Below are 18538 nucleotides of genomic sequence, written 5' to 3' on the forward strand. Positions count from 1 at the left end.
GATTAGTCTTCGCAGAAAAGAGATGAGATCCCATAAACAGAACATTTCCATGATGAACTAAGACGTTGTTAGTCGGTTTAGACAATAGTCTGGCAATGTCTTGCAGGCGCTGGAGGCATATGATATCTCAGGTTCTTCCAGAAATTTCTCTTTTTCATGAGTTTTTTAGTTCCATTGGAGGCTGTCTTCCATCTGAGAGCTCCTTGTTTCCTCTTGATATAGCGTAGAGACTCTGGCAGGTGACTGTAATCCACTGGACCATCTGGTTGAACAGAACACAATGACAAAAAAAAAGTGTTGGTTTTTTTATTTGCTGAAAGTGCTTCACCTACTGTTCTAATGTGAACATCAAACTGCAAATAGTTGGTGTTGGAAAGCACCTGTGTTTGTGTGTGTGTGTGTGTGTGTGTGTGTGTGTGTGTGAGCTGCCTTAGCGCTGACGTAACTTTTTTTTGTGTGTGTGTGTGTTTCAGTGTCAGCGTGCAAATAGGTTCACTATGCACTGCAGGAGCTAATGGTGTTGAGCAAACAAGATAATGCTGAAAACAGAATATCTCTTACCTCTGTGCAGTGGTCTGGCAATTGGTTTATCTGGCTACTCATCATAACCACGAAAAAACTATAGACAGTCCGTCACAAACCCAGGCCTTAGGTGACTTTTTTTTTTTTATAATTATATGTTTAAATATTATTTAGTTTGTATTTATTTAACTATTTTTATAGTTCCTTTTTTGAGCCTGTGAAAGTGATTTTTGGAAGCTGTGTAAGTGTGTGTGTGTGTGTGTGTGTATGTATGTGTGTATATATATATATATATATATATATATAATATATAAACACATTTACATCTGCATACTATTTTGTTTGCTGTAAATATATTTAGGAGATGTGAATATCACTGGTTTGATTTATTTGGTCGTTATGGTGTCGTGGAGGCTGGGTCATGTAGATGCAATCGGTGACAGGTTGAGCCGTTACCTGCATTGCTGGGTCGGGATAACGTTTGCTGAGTAAGTCAAACCTAACTGTAGGAGCTACATTAAATGCTGTCTTGATTCATTTCACTAGTTTGCCCTTGCAGACTGCTCAGTGGTTGATTCCTGTTAACAAGGAAATGTATCAAATCTGTGTGCATTATTTAGAAAGATGATGGTGTGTCATACAACAGACCAAACCACTGTGGTGACTGTGAAAGTCGATACACTGTAGACAATGTGAGGGTTTGTCATGAATCATGTTTGGCCTTTGAGAAGAATCTGACTTGGAAAGTCGCCCTAACAAGGAAGTGAACTTAAAATTAAGAAGAACTTAAAGCAGGGCTGGAAGGGTGGGCAACTCTGCTTCTCGAATGCTGCAGTCCTGCAAGTGTTAAGTTTCCCTGCTGCAACGCCTGACTCAAATCAACAGCTAATTACCAGACTAGTGCAGAGTTTAACGTCGAGTCCTGCACCAGTCTGCTAATGAAGTGCTATGTGTATTGTGGAAGTTAGATTTGATCCAAGGTCAACTTCTGCACCTGGTAAACAATGATATCTGTTGAAGTAACATAGCAACTACATCAACATCACCAGTCAGCTCGGACAGTGTATAATTAGCAACTTGTGACATGCCTTCCCATGTGAAGAAGTGTGGCTGCAGGGATGAGCCCTATATAAGTGACTGGCTTTCTCCTGAAGGGAGGCCTTCCCCTTGTCCAACTGAAGCTGTGTTAGTCCGTAATAACTGTAGTGCCTTTCTGTCATCATCAGCTGCTGCTGTGTCCTCTCTGTCGCATCAAAAGCATAAAATATTCCACAACAGTATCAGGTGTGTTGCAGCAGGGAAACTCCCCACACTTGGAGGACTTGCCCACCCCTGACTTGAAGTACAACTTGCAATCAAAACCAATGGGTTTGCTCAAAGAAATGACATTTTTAGAGGTTATAAATGATTTCAAAGAAATGTGATGGAAAATCTTTGTTTTGTTTCTTTTCCTTAAAATGGTATTTAGTTTTTAGGGGATTTCTATAGAATCCACAGGGTTTGTACTGAATATCAGACACTGCAGTTGAAAGTAGATGAGTCACTGAGTCGTCTGCAGGTTTAGAAGCTAGTTTTCTATGTATGTTTCTAATTTAGCTTGTTCATTTCTGGTTCTCCTAAAAGTTGATTGTTTCGTCCACTTACGGGGTGAACATGAATCTAATGTGTGTAAAGGTTTATTCTCTCTGTCTCTGTCTGTCTGTCTGTCTCTCTCTCTCTCTCTCTCTCTCTCTCTCTCTCTCTCTCTCTCTCTCTTCTCTTTCTATTCCTTTTTCTTTTTCTATCTTTCTATCCTCTCCGGTCCAGCAGTACAAACTTTGCAATACAAACAGTCATGCAAAATAAATAGGAAAATAAAATAAAGAATCCTTAATATCAAGGGGAGCATTATAAATATAATGCCAAGGCAAAATCAATCTGCTCAGCAGAAAACAGCATCTAGACAATCATTCTGCTTCAATGCTGGACAAGACAAAAAAAGTAGATTACAATAGTTCTGATTATTTCTTTGGTTCTTATTAAACTCTTCTGTAAATGTAGCCTAAAAAAATGGAAAAATCAGCAGAAGACAGACATCACTTTGTAAAAAAACCAAAAAAAAAACCCCAACTCATTTAAAAACAAGATGCTGCATAAAGAATGGAAAAAGAACAATCTGTCCTTACCTATTTCCACCAGAATTACTTTGGGGTCATTCTGCATCAGAGCATCATGAAGGCCAACTTGCTGCTCATACCACGCCTGACTTAGTTGTTCACATGAAGGTGACATTTCCTTTGTTTTTTCTTCTGGTGACAAGATGATTATCAGCCTGCGGCAGTAGCGTACTGTGATAACAAATGTATCGTGCAGTGCTGAGAAAACATATGAGATAAAAACATATGAGATAAAAAACATGAATCTTTGCAAAATGGCAACATAGTTAAAAAGTATGACGAAGGCTATTCTTGTGTGTGTAATGTGTTTTTAGTATCATTGCTTCACTGCAAAAAAGGATTCTGGTTTGAAACAACTGGGCCATTTTCTCTCAAGGTACTCTGGGGACATTAATTAGTGTTTCTAAATTCTCCTCTTTGAGTATGACCCTCTCTGTGCTGGTAATGGACTAGCATCCTGCTCTTGGTGTACCCTGCCCCTTGCCAGATAGCAGTTGGGCTAAGCAGCAGTGCCCCTGCAAGGTTGCTTTGGAATTGAGATTGATGTTTCCTAATGCTGAATATGTCAAGATGCTGTTTCCCAGATTATTCTTTTGTTTTTCAAATGTTTTATTGTTTTTCATGTATTTTCATAGTTGGGTGTTGTCATGCCCTGCCTCCCTGGCTTCCCTCACACCTCCTGGTCTCCTCTCTGGCTTGGCTTCACCTCCCTCTCTACCTGCAGCTCTGCCACTGATATAAATGAAATCCCAATTGCTCTACCTCACCAGTCACCAGATCTGTCATCAAATCTGGGAGTGCCTGTTTCCAGAATCCTGCCTTGAACCAGACTTTTTGGAGATTAAATTCATGTTTGATTCACAGTTTGAGTCCTCATAAAAATATGACAGGTTATATGTTTTAGTTTCTTTAATTGCCTCCTTATTTCTTCTACATCTGTCTGTATCTCTTACCTGTCTTTTGAATTTGATTTTGTGATTGTATCTTCTAAAATATTGCTTTCATCTTGGGACATTTCCCAAAAGATTTCCCATATTTAACATTTTCTTCAAGCAATACATAAAATTTTCCATTCAATAATTCTTCTCTCACAGCTTATCTGGGGGATGGCTTTTGGGGTCATTGTGCTAAACTAGGAGACCCACACATCGTTTTCCCAACAACCTCTTCAAGCTTTTGTCCCTAGAAGTTATAAAAAAAGAAATAACTGGTGACAAAGCGCAACTTTTGGTGGAGTCCAAACCTCACCGGATATGAATCAGACTTCCTTGGCAGTGCAGACCTAACTCTGGATCTAGTTGCACAGGGACTGGACAGCTAAGTCCCATGGAGCATCGATGTATCTCTCCATGCCGACTCATTTTGACAGCTTTTGAAGTCAAGAACTTCTCGAATGCATTTTATCCATTTCCCACAATCCATGTTTGGGAAATCACCATGTTCTCATTAAATATTTCTCTGCTGTCATTGGAGTTTTGGAAATGAATTAGATGAATTTATGTTCCTGACCTTCTCCAGGGCAATCATCCCGTCCTCTGATGTAAAGGGAGTAACCGTGTTTTTGCTCCAGCTCTTTTGGCAGGATCTGCATTGCAAACCTTTCTGCCCCATCCAAAGTCGAAGTGTCAGTTTGCAGAAAGCTCACATAGGCATCGTAAAGCTTCCCATCTGAAACTAACAGAACTGTATTAGTTTATTCCATACTAGCACTTTTCTCATTTTATAGCAAGTCCAAACAGCCTGCAGCCAAACAATTTTACTTTTATTTTCTCATGGTTGTGCCACTTAGAAAATTTAGTTCATGTCTGATTATGACGTGCAGAGTGCTGGAAGTTCTACCAAAATATTCACCTTGTTGTTTTAAAAAATGTGTCGTCAGCTTTCTGTAAGCTAAAACCAGCTCAATCTTAAAAAGGAAAAAAGAAGCAGCCGCAACCAGAAGAGCAAACGAGGCTGCCAAACAGAGAGCCAGACTCGTGTAGAAGGCACTATGGTCAGCTGAGAAGAGAAGGCAGGACAATGTCAAACGTGTAAACCTCAGTCTGAGCATGATCACAATCATTTTTATGAGACGTCCAGAATTTCTCTTAATCTTACTGCAACAAACACTCTTGTATATCACATGCGTTTGATAATAAGGACAACAATACCTTGCTTTAGCAAAGCCATGCCCAACTCCTCTTCTACCGGGCTTTTGATGTGGCAATAAATGGGGACATTCAGGAAGTCAGGAAGAACTTTAGGGATGGTCAGGAGGGACAGACCATAGACCTTTCCTCTGTCATGAGTACTAAATAAAAAAGACAGAAAAAGTCCTTTTTTTAATTAAAAAAAAAAAAAATTGCCTCGCGAGTTACAAATCGGATCAATAATATTATGTTATAATACACAGCTCAAAAAAATAAAGTGAACACTTAACACAATGTAACTCCAAGTCAACCACACTTCTGTGAAATGGAACTGTTCACTTAGGAAGCAACACTTATTGACAATCATTTTCACACGCTGTTGTGCAAATAGAATAGACAACAGGTGGAAATTATAGGCAAATGGCAAGACACACCCAATAAAGGAGTGGTCCTGCAGGTGGTGATCACAGACCACTTCTCAGTTCTGATGCTTTCTGGCTGATGTTTTGGTCACTTTTGAATGCTGGCGGTGCTTTCACTCAAGTGGTAGCATGAGACGGAGTCTAAAACCCACACAAGTGGCTCAGGTAGTGTAGCTCATCCAGGATGGCTGCCCCCGTGACCCATCCCCAGATAAGTGACAAAAGATGGATGGATATTATCATGTCATTTATTTAAACACTTATTTATTATTAATAATAATTATTTATAATACTACATTGTAGCTTTTTACTTTGTTTTAACCATGAACATTGTTTTATTGAACCCATTTATTTATTCTTGTATTCTTGTAGCTGTTATGTGTTAAACTTTAACTTTAGTTTTTGCGTGATGGGGCTCCTCCATACCAAGACATATCCCCTGCTCAATCTGCAGGGTCATTGCTGTGGGGAGTGCACTTTTCTGGGTGGCTGGGAGGGTCCTGCACTGCAGCTGTATGGTCACAGTGGGAACCTCAACCTGATCCAGACATGGTGACATCCTCTTTGGTCATGGTGGCTTTCGATCCCGATGATATCACTACCTCACTGCAGCGCCAAGTTACGTGTTTATTCCCATTTGGTGAAGAGTTCTGTTTAAATCCTGATGTTTGTTCCTTCACTTTGATGCCAAATGCAGTTTCCCAGATTGAAAAATGCTCTCGTGTCCTCTCTGCAGTTTTAGTTTAGTTTTGAATTTTATCTTGTTTAGTTTGCAGCCCCATCTACATCAGATGACATACAAATACTACATGAAAAGAAGTTTCCCAACCTTATAGTTGAATTAGTGATGACGGCGAGCAAAGGCTTTTTCCAAGAGACTGGCCACAGTTTTTATTTCTTTCTGTGGTAGACTGCAATTATCTGACAAGATTATTAAAAGGAATCCAACCTTGCTATTAGAAGATAGCCAAACAATAACCAAACTCATTGCTGAACAGGAAACTTCTAAAGCACTGAGATGAATGAGGACTGGATAATGCCCTGCAGGATTCTCTGGAAAATAGTTGAGGGCATTTACTGTAAGAGTTTACTACCTCTTCCTGTTGTAGCTTTTAATCAATACATCGTCTGCCTTGCACATTATCGGGAAGCACCCTTAGACCATGCTTCAAAAGGATCTGTCATTGATTATGGAGCCCTGCATAACTACCCTGCAGCCTACCAAACAGGCTTTATAAAGGGATGAAGTTATATAGGATTTTTTTAAGAGATCATGTTGCTACATTGTTGATGTAGCAAATAAAAAGACATAAAATAAGAGAGTGAGAGAAGCTACTCACAATTTCCAGGTCTGACTGAACTTGTAGTCTTCAACAAAATTCCCGTTCATAGTCCAGTACATGAAAATCTCTGGATCCTCGCTGAAGCCTACGTAAGCTACACACGGTATCTCCGCCCTCATACCTGGACATTCGAAGAATGGAAACATGAGGCTTTTTCCACACAAACGTTCTCATGGGAAAACATCAGTCGTGCTGAAGTCTTGAATCAGGACAGAATGTGGGACATTTGTGTATCATTGGTAGGGTTTCAAATCTGTGTCGTGTGTCACTCACCTACTTGAACTATGATCTCGTCCTGTTTAGGGCTGATGACCTGAAGCTCTGGAAAAACTTCGGGAGAGTCTAAAAACAAACAATAAATGTAGCCGAACAGAAAACTCCAACTAATGGTGTCACATGTTGAGTCATACTGGGAACCTTTTTCTGTGAACATCCTTTGTACAAACAACAGTATCAAGCCACAATATCTTCAAATGTATCAAATGTGGATACTGACAATATGGGACATTACAGCACATACCATTATTAACAGTTAGCTGGATGCTGCGGGCGGCAGTGTAGTTCCTGTTATCTATTGTCAGGTCTATGACGCAAGTGTATTTCCCAGCATTCCCCTCTGAGACAGATGATAGTCTTAATAAACCCTTTTCATCCACACTGAAGTATTCTTCCTGTTGCATTGCGTTGCAGTCCTACATGAACACACAGATGATAAAAAACTTAGAATTTGAAGTGTGATGACAATCTGTGTTTAAACCCCACACGCTCGGAGAGGAAGAGTCTCTCAGATGGGCAGTCTGAGACAGTATAAAATTGTGGAGCAATTTCAGGAAAAATGTCCCTCAACATAAACTTTGACTATTGTAGTATCTTTAAATATCAAACAATTCAGATAATCTAGAGAGATTTCTCTGACAAAAGTTATAAGATCATTCATTTTCTTAACGGCTCAGTTCAGTTCAGGGCTGTGGGAAGCTGGAGCCTATCCCAGCAGTTGTCTGGCGAGAGGCAGGATACACCCTGAACAGGTCGCCAGTCCATCACAGTGCCAACACAAAAAAGAACAACCATTCACGCTGACACCTAAGATCATGTATGAAATTGTTAAAACATATTTCTCACAGCCTTAATAGATTATTTCCCATTCTCTCAGATACATATACATGCAGCAGAATAACAGGGCACAGTATTACAGGGCAAATGCTTTGCAAGAGCTTCATTTGTATATGTTGCCTCTGATTTGTACAGTAGGAAAGTGTTCAGGAAACTTGATACAGAATGTAGTGTAGCACTGGTATCGTTGAACAAAAGTCAAACTGGGAACTAAATACAGATAAATGTTTAGAAAATGTGAAAATCATTGAGGTATTTACCTTCATCCATCGAATGCTTCTTGTGCCATTCAGGCTGAAGATTTCAGTCTGCTTACATGGAAGACCTCCACTCAGGTCCTTTGTGACGGTTATGTTCTCAGGTGATTCAGGACACTCTCCTCGGGACACTGACACTCTAAACCTCCTCCGCAATGATCTAGTTTTATCCCTAAACAGAGAGATTCTTTGAGAGGACTGTGGGGAAAAATCTGCTGCAGTAGATTTGATTTATTTTTTAATCCTTTAACAGTGGAAGATTGAAGGGGCTAAGCCAATGCTTTAAGCCACTGGAATGTTAGGATCGGAAAGTTTTGCTGACTCGCTTTAGCTGATGTGGATAATGTTGATAATTGTCCGGACGCTGCAGTTGCAGTTTAAAAGCAGATTTATTTCCCATTTCGAACTCCAATATTTCCATAGTCAATAAACCAACGGCATTTTGCGCGTACAGCGTGTTCCCGGCAAAGCGGTCAAAACTGAATTTCTTTTCCGGCCTAACACACACCTTACACACACAATTTCCTGTCTTATATAGTCTTTCATTAATTGGCCCCTACAAAGATATTATAAGACAATTAAGAAAGATTCACAACTGTGAAATATGAGAGACAGATGGCAGTCTTCCGAAGAGGGAAACTTCTTTCCAGGACTTCCAAACAGTTCATCCCCATGTGGTGTATTGATGCTTTATGTAAATAACCTGAAAAGTCTCAAACCTCTTATGAGTTCTACTGAGTTTTCCCTTTAATAACCTCGTATTGGGTCGATCAATGTCTTTTTATTGACAAAATACGTACTGGAGGCTTTGGAGGTTGTCATAATTAATGTTTCATTTAAAATGAAAAGAAAACCAAACAAAGCTTATCCACAGTAAAATCTCATAACTTTGGAGCGAGATGGGGAAGGAGTGACTATCTGGGTTTTCTTTCCACAGGATTTGGACATTGTGTCGACTATGAATGCTTCTGTATAGCAAAGTGCTGTTGGGTCATCATTCTTGGACTTATGTCTTGTTTTATTTACATTTTCTGTTTTCTTTTGCTACAGTTCAGCTTTCCCTTGAACATTCAGTTAATATCTAAATTCTTCTGAATTTTGACTTCATTTAAGTCAACAGGTGACACCCTCAAGTGCTGTTGTCACTTTGACAGCATTTCCCGGAGTTTATTACTCACCTGCAATAATTTGTCTACTCATCCCCCTCACGAATAGCCCTTATTTTAATTTGTTCCATTTTAGGTTTCAGCACCTGAATCTGAACTTTTGGATCTATAACTTAGACACTCTTGCCCCCACTCCTCAACGAAAACTTTGATCTTAGACCATTTTTGTGTCATTTCAGTCTACTTCTCTGTGTTTTATTTGTCAGTTCTGTGAGCATTTTCAGATATTACTTTTGTGTTAGTTTTGTGAATGTTTTAGATTGTTAGTTATAATTTGTATTTTCATACACTTCTCATTAAGCCTTCTATATATCTGTATATATGTATTATATGTATAATATATGTATATATGTATTATATATTTTATTCTTACAAATGTTCCTTATGTGATGTAGATTTAGTCATTTTTCATTTCCATTGTTTTATATTTTACACCATATTTTGTAGACTGTGACACACTGTCTTTATTTCTACCTACTTGTAGATTTGTATATCACCATGACAATGTCTACCTGATGTTTTTTGTCGTACAGTATATATTTAAATGATACATATTGTATCAAAGTATTTTTCTATGTCCACTTCTATTTGAATATATTATGTCAATGTTTTACATTCTTTTCATGTATATACGTACATACACATGTTGGTGCTCGCCTTTCTCTGATTGGTTGGGTGATCAGAGATTATTTGAGCAGGTGCATCACCTGGTGTTTTTCAGTCTGAGGAAGGGCTGTGGCCCGACACGTCACTCACTTGGTTTTTTTTTTTTTTGTAAATAAAACATCAGGAGCTAATTCTGGTGTGCGGACCTACTTTTCTCTTTAGGTTTCAGCATCACCATCCGTCTGCTCCTGCCTGTTCAGGCTTGTTTTGTGTTATGGAGCCTTGAATGTTCACAAGATCTTTATCAGTTCTTGTGAAGATATTTACTGAGTCATTTTTGGAGAAGTTTCCAGGTTATGCTCAAACGGCTTTAACAAGGAAAAGATTGAACTTAGTTATGATTATAAAGGATTATATGAGTTGTTTGTTTACCTTTTCTCGCAGGTGTAAATTCCACTATGAGACATCTGCACAGGTAGAAACCACAGCAACCCATCCCTGACTTCTGCTCCATCCGGCAGGCTCGTGTTGCTGCTGTCCCCTCTGCTCCATGTCACATTGGCATGAGCCTCAATGTGGTGGCACTTCAGAAGAAACAAGTGGCCTGCACCCACGTAGTAGGTGTCTGTCTCCCCTCTGTGGCCTGCGTGAGGTAGTGCAAAGGTAGAGAAGTCATTTATTGTCCACAGCCAGGGGATAAATCCAAACATTGACAAAGCAGTATGATGCCCCTACAAGATTCAGACAGTTTGCACAAAAAAATTCCTATGTACAAATATGTTCAAATGATAAATGCACACTTAAAGTTCAAACTTTAAGTTTAAAAAAGATATGTTAAACACATAGGAAAAACAGACATTAAGGAGTAAAGGGAACAGTTAGGAATACATAAAATTTATATTTTAAAAAATGTACGTCAACCTGAAGATCTCTAATTGCCTTAAAAAAAATTAAAAAAAAAAAAAATATTTAGCAATATTGTAATTTGAGAGGAAGCAAAGGGGGTTATGAAGTATTTGCTAAATTTGATTCACATAAAAATGATGCACAGGCCAGAGAATGTGTAGTCAGTATGAGTATTTCAGCGGTTATTGATAATATCCTTTGGACTCAAGTTTGACAGCATTTAGCAAATTGCTAACATGCTAGTTGCTAGCTTAACGCAGGGCTACTCATTTCAATACTGCTGGTTTCCTGGGGCTTGGGGCCTGCCTGATCTGCCCCTGACCCTAGGATGGGCCAGGGTTGCATTTGCTTGATAACTTAACATAACTCACCCCTAATATACAGTAAACACACACCCATGCACATGGGAGCACAGACTCGCACCCATACTCCCATAATCCCAAGCACACACACACACACACCTCTATACACATGCATGTGTACCTAGTTACACACCCACAATATACAACAGATCCAGTCCTTGGTGGCCAAAATCCTGCAGGTTTTCCAGGTATCCCAGCTCCAACGCACCTGCCTTAAATTGATGAGTCATTGTGAAGAACTTCACAAGCTGTTGGATCCATTTAATGTGAGTCAAGTGTGTTGAAGAAGAAATACATAAAAAACCTGCAGTATAGCGGCCCTCAAGGACCGACTTTGGACACCCTTGAGTCAAGAACTTAATTGTGGCACCAGGTGTATTTCCCCTGCGTTAGGCTGGTCTTAGACCCCACCAGGATATGTTTGAGGTTTACTGGAAAGTACTGTGGGGGCAGGTTGGATCCTCTCCTAACCAGAGATATAGGTTGGATGGAGAGGGAAGGACATCATATCCAGATCTGATAAAGCCAAGCCTATTGGATTCTATGTTTCATAGCTAACTTCATGTTATCCTTCTCCTCTCCATGTCATCCCACCTGATCTAGGAGCTTTGCTCAATAACCCCCAGCTACAGCCTGGAGAATGGGACAGGGCTGGATATTGGCTGGATATTGGGTGGAGTTGGATATCAAATGGGTGTGATTAGATGGGAAATGGTTTGTTAGGGGTTAGGAGTGGTCATCCAATCAAAATGTTGAGGTGGTGGGGTTGCACATCCAGCCTGTCCAATATCCAACTCTGCCTCATTCTCCAGTCTGCAGCCAATGCCCTCTCGCTTTGCTTGGCTTGTTATACGACTGCTGCACATCTGGCGGCTTCATCTGGGTAGTGCGCCTCATCCACCACCAGGTGGCGGTCTTCAGCTGAAGTAGCCTTTAGCCTTGTAGTCTTGTTGCTCACAACACAACAATGTTGTTTTTGGAATATATACCCCTAAATATTAATGCTAAATCAATTAAAATCATAATAAGAATAACATAAAACTGCCTAATGCTTTCATTCCCACGGCCATCAGACTATATAATAAAACCTCCTGAATTGTACCCCCACATGTACATGCATCTACAAGGGAGAGTGGCTTATGCTTTTTTTTGGTGTTTTTAATGAGTTTTTAACCTATGTTTGTCTGAGCAATTATTTATTTATGTTTAATACGAACTGAGAGGTGGAAGAGTGAGTGTTTTAGTGTTTTATTGAGTCGCCAGACAATTTGAATTTCCCTTTTAGGGATGAATAAAGTCCTATCTATCTATCTCTCTATCTCTCTCTCTCTCTCTCTGACTCATTATGCTCACATAGAAAATGTCCCTCTTTCATAACATTTGCATCAGGGTTACATTGTTTTTATGCTGAAAGTAGCAGTTTCTTACATTAACAAGGAATAGAGGCATCTTACATCTCCAAGAGATGTACTGACTGCAGAGTTTATGGTTTTTCGTGTTTTAGAAGCTGTTGTGCAATGAGTGCAAACATCATCTCCAACACAAACTATCTTGACTGATGGAGGCAGTGATGTGGCATTTAAAGACAGTCCGATCGTTCTTTTGAGCTTTTAAAAAAGTTCTGTTGTGTTTAAATTGTGATTATGATTTTTTTCCCCCAAAATCATAAAACCTGAGCTATTTTTTGGACTCCTGCAGAGCACGGGAGCTCATCAGCAAATCTCTGACTTGTGGGTGGAGTCAGCACGGCTCAGCATCCTCACTAACCATTCTGGTCATTTTATTTGATTTACCGAAAAATCAAATTAAATGGGTTATTTTTTAGTTTTTTTTTCTCCCCTTTCTCTCCCTTTATCTCTTTCACTTTTCTTATGAGGTGTTTTTTCTCCTTTCTCTTTCTGTCTTTCGTCTGTCCTCTCTGGTCCAGCAGTACAAACTCTACAATTCAAACAACAATACAAAATAAATATAGAAATAAAATATCAGAAAGTCAAGGGGATCATTATATCTATAAAGCCTCCCTTGGCAGAGAAAATTTGCTCAGCAGAACACGGCATCCAGACCATCATTCTGCTTGCCTAAATGCTGGACAAGACAAAAAAAAAAAAAAAAAAAAAAAAGAAAAAAAGCTAAGGTGAAGTTACAATTCATATGAATTAAACATGATTTTATGCGCTATTTGTTAAATGTGCTTTAAATTTAATAATATGAAGTATAAGTAAAATGTACGAATAAGGCCAATTGGTGAAAGGGTTATGTTGTGACAAAGCATTTTTTTTTAAAAGCTAAAAACACTGTATTTTTGTAATTTGTTCAAAACATGACCACAACTAGTTACATGTAATCCAAGAGTTGTTGGATTAAAAATTAAAATTGTTACGTGGGTTGAAATATGCCTTTAAGTGATTAAAAGAAACAAGATCTGAAAAGCGAGCTAGTCAGCCAGTCCAGACCAGAGTCCAGACTAAACATGGAGAAGCAGCATTGCTGTTATGCTGCAAAAAAGTTAAACAATCAAGCAGTGGAGATTAAACATTCAACATATGTAGACATTTTAAATTTCAGCAGAAAACACATTTCTTTTTCATTTACCTATGTGTATGAAATGTCTATTCATACAAATATGCAAATCTGCATATTAACCTTTAACTATCTTGCTATTAATTATAATAGTTTATGATTTAATAGAATAATTTGCTATTTGATGCTGCATTTTTATGCTTTTTTGACACCATCAATAATGCTTCTAATGTTTTATGTAAAGGACTTTTAATAATCTTGTACTTTAAAATGTGCTAAACACAAAAACTACCCCTGCTTAGTTTTGCCACTGGCATTGTCAAAGGATACTTCTATTTTGAAACTGATAACAACTTCACACAAAGTCACATGACTGAGCAAGGATAGTGAAGGGTTAAATTATAAAATTCAACTGACTGATGAACTTTGCAGAGCCCCTAAAAGGCTTGTTTTAACTGTGTCATGTAGGCTTCTTTTGGGTTTTAAACAATGGACAGATACTATGAAGGGGTTCTTGTTCATTTTGGGAGCCAGTTAATCAAAGAAAGCTACAGTTAAGACGAGCCATTACAATAAGAAAGGAGGTAATGGGCCGTGCAAAGTGGATTGTAAGGAATAGGCTCAAGGCAAGACTGATAACTGCATCACATTTTTGTTGTTCATAGCCTTTTGGTTAGAAGTTGCAAACAGTGCATGCACAAAGATTTGATTGCATAGACTTTATTGCTTCTGTAATTTTTTTTATTTTTTTATTTATTTATTTATTTTTTTTCCAAATAATCTAATGCTTGCTTGTTAGTTAAACTGAATAAGTCTAAAAATTCAAAGCCTATTATGGATTATCATAGGAAGTCAGAGCTGTAAATTATCTCAAATGTATATTTTATTAATGGTGACTTTGAGGTATTGAGAGTTCTTGCTAGTTAGTAATAATCAAAAATTTATTCCCTTAAAGAAACGTTGTTTTGACCGATAAAGGACGTTTAAAATATCAGACATGCACTGTTGTTGGTTTTTCCTCACACTGTTAAATTTGTTTAGTGTAGGTTGTGTTTTTTCTTTTTCTTTTTTCCTTCCTGGATTGAGCAATCGTTTACGTCATGCTCTTCAAACTAGGTGGAAAAGCCCCTGCCAGTTGTAAACCCATTATGAGCAGAACACCGTGTACTGCAGTAACACTCATTAGAAGAAATTATGTTGCAACCTTTAACAGGACATCTTTCGTTACACCAGTTTGATGTCATCAGTAAAAAAAATAAAAAGTCCCAATAAACTGAGGAGAAAACTGAGTGCCTTAACCTCAGTTTCCTGTGTCAAACATGTTGCTGCAAACATTTCTCCCATTTCTAATCATTAGATTTATACTTGACTGATATAAAACAGGAAGTTAGATTTCTAACTTAAATCCTGTAATATGACTTATCATATAAAAACTTATACAGGGGATTGGCTTATTATTGGCTTCTTTCTATGATGTGATGAAAATGTTATATTTTCTTTTAACTCTTCAGTTGGTTTTTTGAGTAGCTGTAATCAAAGCTGAACCAGTAGTTGTCTTTATTTACTTTGTGCCACAGATTCAATGTAATCTTTTGTTATAATAATGAAGGTTCAGGTTTCAAGTGGAGAGGAAATTTGAACTGTAAAAAATTCCTTGTTGCTGCTCATACCAGAAGAAAGCTTGTCAAGTCTGCAGTAAGCTTCTGTAACTCCAATTTTAATAAAACTTACTTGCCATGCAAAGCATTTTTTTTTAAAAATCATGCAGCTTGACTGTGTGAACATTTACTGTTCGTATGAAGGGTTGACATCTTTGAGGACGGCTTCCTGGAGACTCAACCACAAAAAACTTACCAGTAAATGACTTGACTTAAAAATCTTTGGTGTATTTGAGAGTAAGGCAGGAGTTAAACAAAACAAAAGAAATAAATGATTTTTCAAATGCTTTGCATCTGTAAAAATATTTGTCATGATGCTTGTAATACAGGCAGCCATTTTTTTTTTTATTCTCGCAACCTCAATCTTATCTTAAGAGATTAACCGAGATATGACATGTAAATTGTCTTGCCGCTGATTTGAGTTTGACATATTTGAAACGAGGCAAACGTCTGTGTTTCTGTGGATGAAGAGTTTTACAGTAGTGGCAGTAAGTGAATGTGTGGGTGGTGACCAAGCTGCACGATAATTTAGGTAATTTGATACAAATGGAAACTAGAGGTGGTGGATAGTTCAATTTTTAAGTCATAGAAAATTTGAATCAATGTACAAATGTAAAGATTTGCTGATTACACCAGTGAGACTCTCAAGCTGAGTCTCCATCACCCTTAGAACCGTGCAAAACCTGAACATCGCAATAAGAATATTGCTGATCGAAACACTGACATTTCAGAAAACCTTTCTAAAATGTTTTCAAGCTCCCATTAGGTGGTTTCTCTGATGTTTTGTAATAGAAGTATATTACAAAAGTGAAATGGAAACAATTGCATTTACTCTTGCCTGGACATCATAGGGGGTCATGTAACCTGTTAATTTCTCGTAAAGATGGTGCAGTATGTTGCAAAGGACAGCAAAGAGCAGAGCTTTATGATGAATTAGAGGGAAATAAAGAAGATTTTCGAAAGGAAAAAAAAAAAACATGGCGAATCTTCTGTAGCGAGTAGAAAACCCCGAAATAACGCTTCGCGACTACTTTGCATAAGCCACAATTTATGTCACTGGATGAGATTTTACTAGATTTTATGGCTTATGTGCTAAACTCTGTTCAATGGAAACATCTGCAAATTGCAACTGTTGAAATTTTACAAATATTCCTTTTTTTATTTATTCATTTATTTTTTTATGAAGCAACAAACCGCAATGGAGATGCAGCTTCAGTCTGAGGCAAGCACATTATAGACTCAATGGTGTGAAATCTGACTGGGAACCTACAAACTGTTGCACATTAAAAGTGTGGAAATACTTCAGCTTCTATGTGGCCACCGTTGCTTGTAAAGTCTGGTTTGTGTGAATGCGCCAATGAACTCTGGTCCAACTACACACATACTTCTCAGTTCAGTTAAGGGTAAACGCAGTCAAAACACATTTGCTTATAGGACGAGCTGTGACAGGGAGGAATGGTTCTCAGTCAGATATGTGGCAGGATAAACTAAAAGTTATGCTAGATATATAGTCAAACTAAGACGGCCAGCCCTTGATGCGGCTCCATGTTTAGCCATTACTGCTTCAACCAACAGATAAGCAAGGAGTCAAGTAGTTACACCGGGGGAAAAAAAATCTAAATAAGTTTTTGATAATTACATCACAGCCATCTGAATAGTGATCAAACTGAGTTGTGGTGAGCCTAAAAAGTTTCACCCATAAAAGAAATAACACACTGGTATACCTATCAAGCTGTGAGGATAGCGGCTGTTCACACATGGTATTTCCAGTCCTGGCATCTTGCTTGATTAGTCCAGAAAGTAAAATAGCTGCTGGTCATTTTTAACCTGTTTATTGATATTTAAACATAACAGTTCTGACTAAAAGCTCAAGGTAATATAAATAAATTAAAAAATAAATAAGAACTGATGCATTTTGCCGTAATGATGACCCTCAGGAGCTGTGGTCAACGAAGCAACTTTGCTCTGTGGGTTTTATCTTTGTTTTTACTGAAGGAATTCTCTCTTCATAAAGGAAATTAGGAAAACAGTTAAGAAATATTATCTGTATCTTGAAAATTTCCTTGGTGCTGAATCAGATCTCTGAAATACCTGTTTAACTGGTTTCTAACAACAGACGTGACATGAATTGTACTTTCATTTTAGCTTTTGGCAGAATGTCATGATTATGTCTGTTTCACACATGTTGTTTTATGGTTTTTACCTTCACCCTCATGAAATCCTCTCTTACATAACATTAGTTAGTGTTCTAGCAAGCCACATATTGTTCTTTGGAGGAAACTAGTCTGTAGGTGTCAGCGCAAATTGAAAACCAGCAACTCAGCAAATTCCTGTCACTAATTGTTCTAATAAAGCCATAAAGCTTTTCTTTTGGTCTGTTAATCAGACTAATAGTGATGGTCAGTACTCACTGTGTTCCACAGCCAGTGCCAGAGACAGCAGTGAAGCCAGTAAGCAGAAACGGCCTGAAGCTGCCATCACTCTCTCCTGTAGGAATGAAGAGGTCACATTTCATTAAATTCCTTCGTGTTCTCCCCGACATGGCTCACACTCTCGGCAAATCCCTTGCCAGTGACAATAGTTTCTTGACACATTTCATGAGACATTACTTGACAACTCTGCCTTCCTACAGGGAAGTGAGAAATGCTGTGATCACAACTTGCAAAGGAAGTCAAGACTAAAACACTCCCAGTAAAGTCCTAGGAAGTTCCACTGGTTGGCCTCTATAGAGCAGTGTTTTTCAACCTTTTTGGAGCCAAGGTACACTTTTTTTCCACTGAAAAAATCACCTGGGCTGGGACCTGTTGAATGAACAAAGAGCTGCTTTTCAGACCAATAAGGTGAAACTGGATCATTTCTCATGATGATCTCTCACGGCTCAGTGGTTGGAAAAAAACGGCTTTAGAGACAAAAGGTTAATGCGGAGCTGGCTGGCTAATGTTATGTCGTAGTAGATTTTACTCAGATATTCACATTGTGTTGTGGAGAAAATGGAGCAAGATGAATAAGAAATGGGTTGTAAGCTACAACTTTGCAACAGTCAGCTGTTTTTATGCAAATGTTCCTCGGAGTGGCACGTAATATTTCAATATCAATAGGTGTGACCCTAAAGTATTAACAAATGATCTTTCTGCTTTTTGTGTCCCTTTACACAGTTTCACATCATTTCACATGCATTCAGATTGACTGTAAACTGATAGAAGCAAAAAAAACTGTTATCAGGGAGCCTCATCCATCGCTTTCAGTGTTTTTTTTGTAGGTACTTTCTGTAAAATGGCCAGACTGTGTGCCCCTTAGGCATTTTCCTGCCTCCACCTTCCTCATTTCTGCCTGTAGTACATTCTTGCTTCCCAGCAGGAGAACAGTGAAATCCCTACA

At 38.4% G+C, this 18538-nt stretch overlaps 1 protein-coding gene across 1 annotated transcript; it reads right to left on the reverse strand.

Moving 5' to 3' along the window:
* Positions 1–77: 77 nt before the first annotated feature.
* On the reverse strand, positions 78–17766 carry il1rl2 (interleukin 1 receptor-like 2; the record flags this gene model as incomplete). The annotated part of the gene is made up of 11 exons (XM_079254351.1): positions 78–262; positions 2688–2876; positions 4188–4346; positions 4829–4968; positions 6570–6693; positions 6846–6914; positions 7093–7264; positions 7946–8114; positions 10147–10357; positions 17572–17647; positions 17710–17766. 11 exons carry the CDS (start codon positions 17764–17766, stop codon positions 78–80), a joined length of 1551 nt encoding a protein of 516 aa, XP_079110477.1.
* Between the last annotated feature and the right edge of the window lie 772 nt (positions 17767–18538).

This window comes from Telmatherina bonti (assembly GCF_933228915.1).
Source record: "Telmatherina bonti genome assembly, chromosome: 15".
In the NCBI taxonomy this organism is placed as follows: Eukaryota; Metazoa; Chordata; class Actinopteri; order Atheriniformes; family Telmatherinidae; genus Telmatherina; species Telmatherina bonti.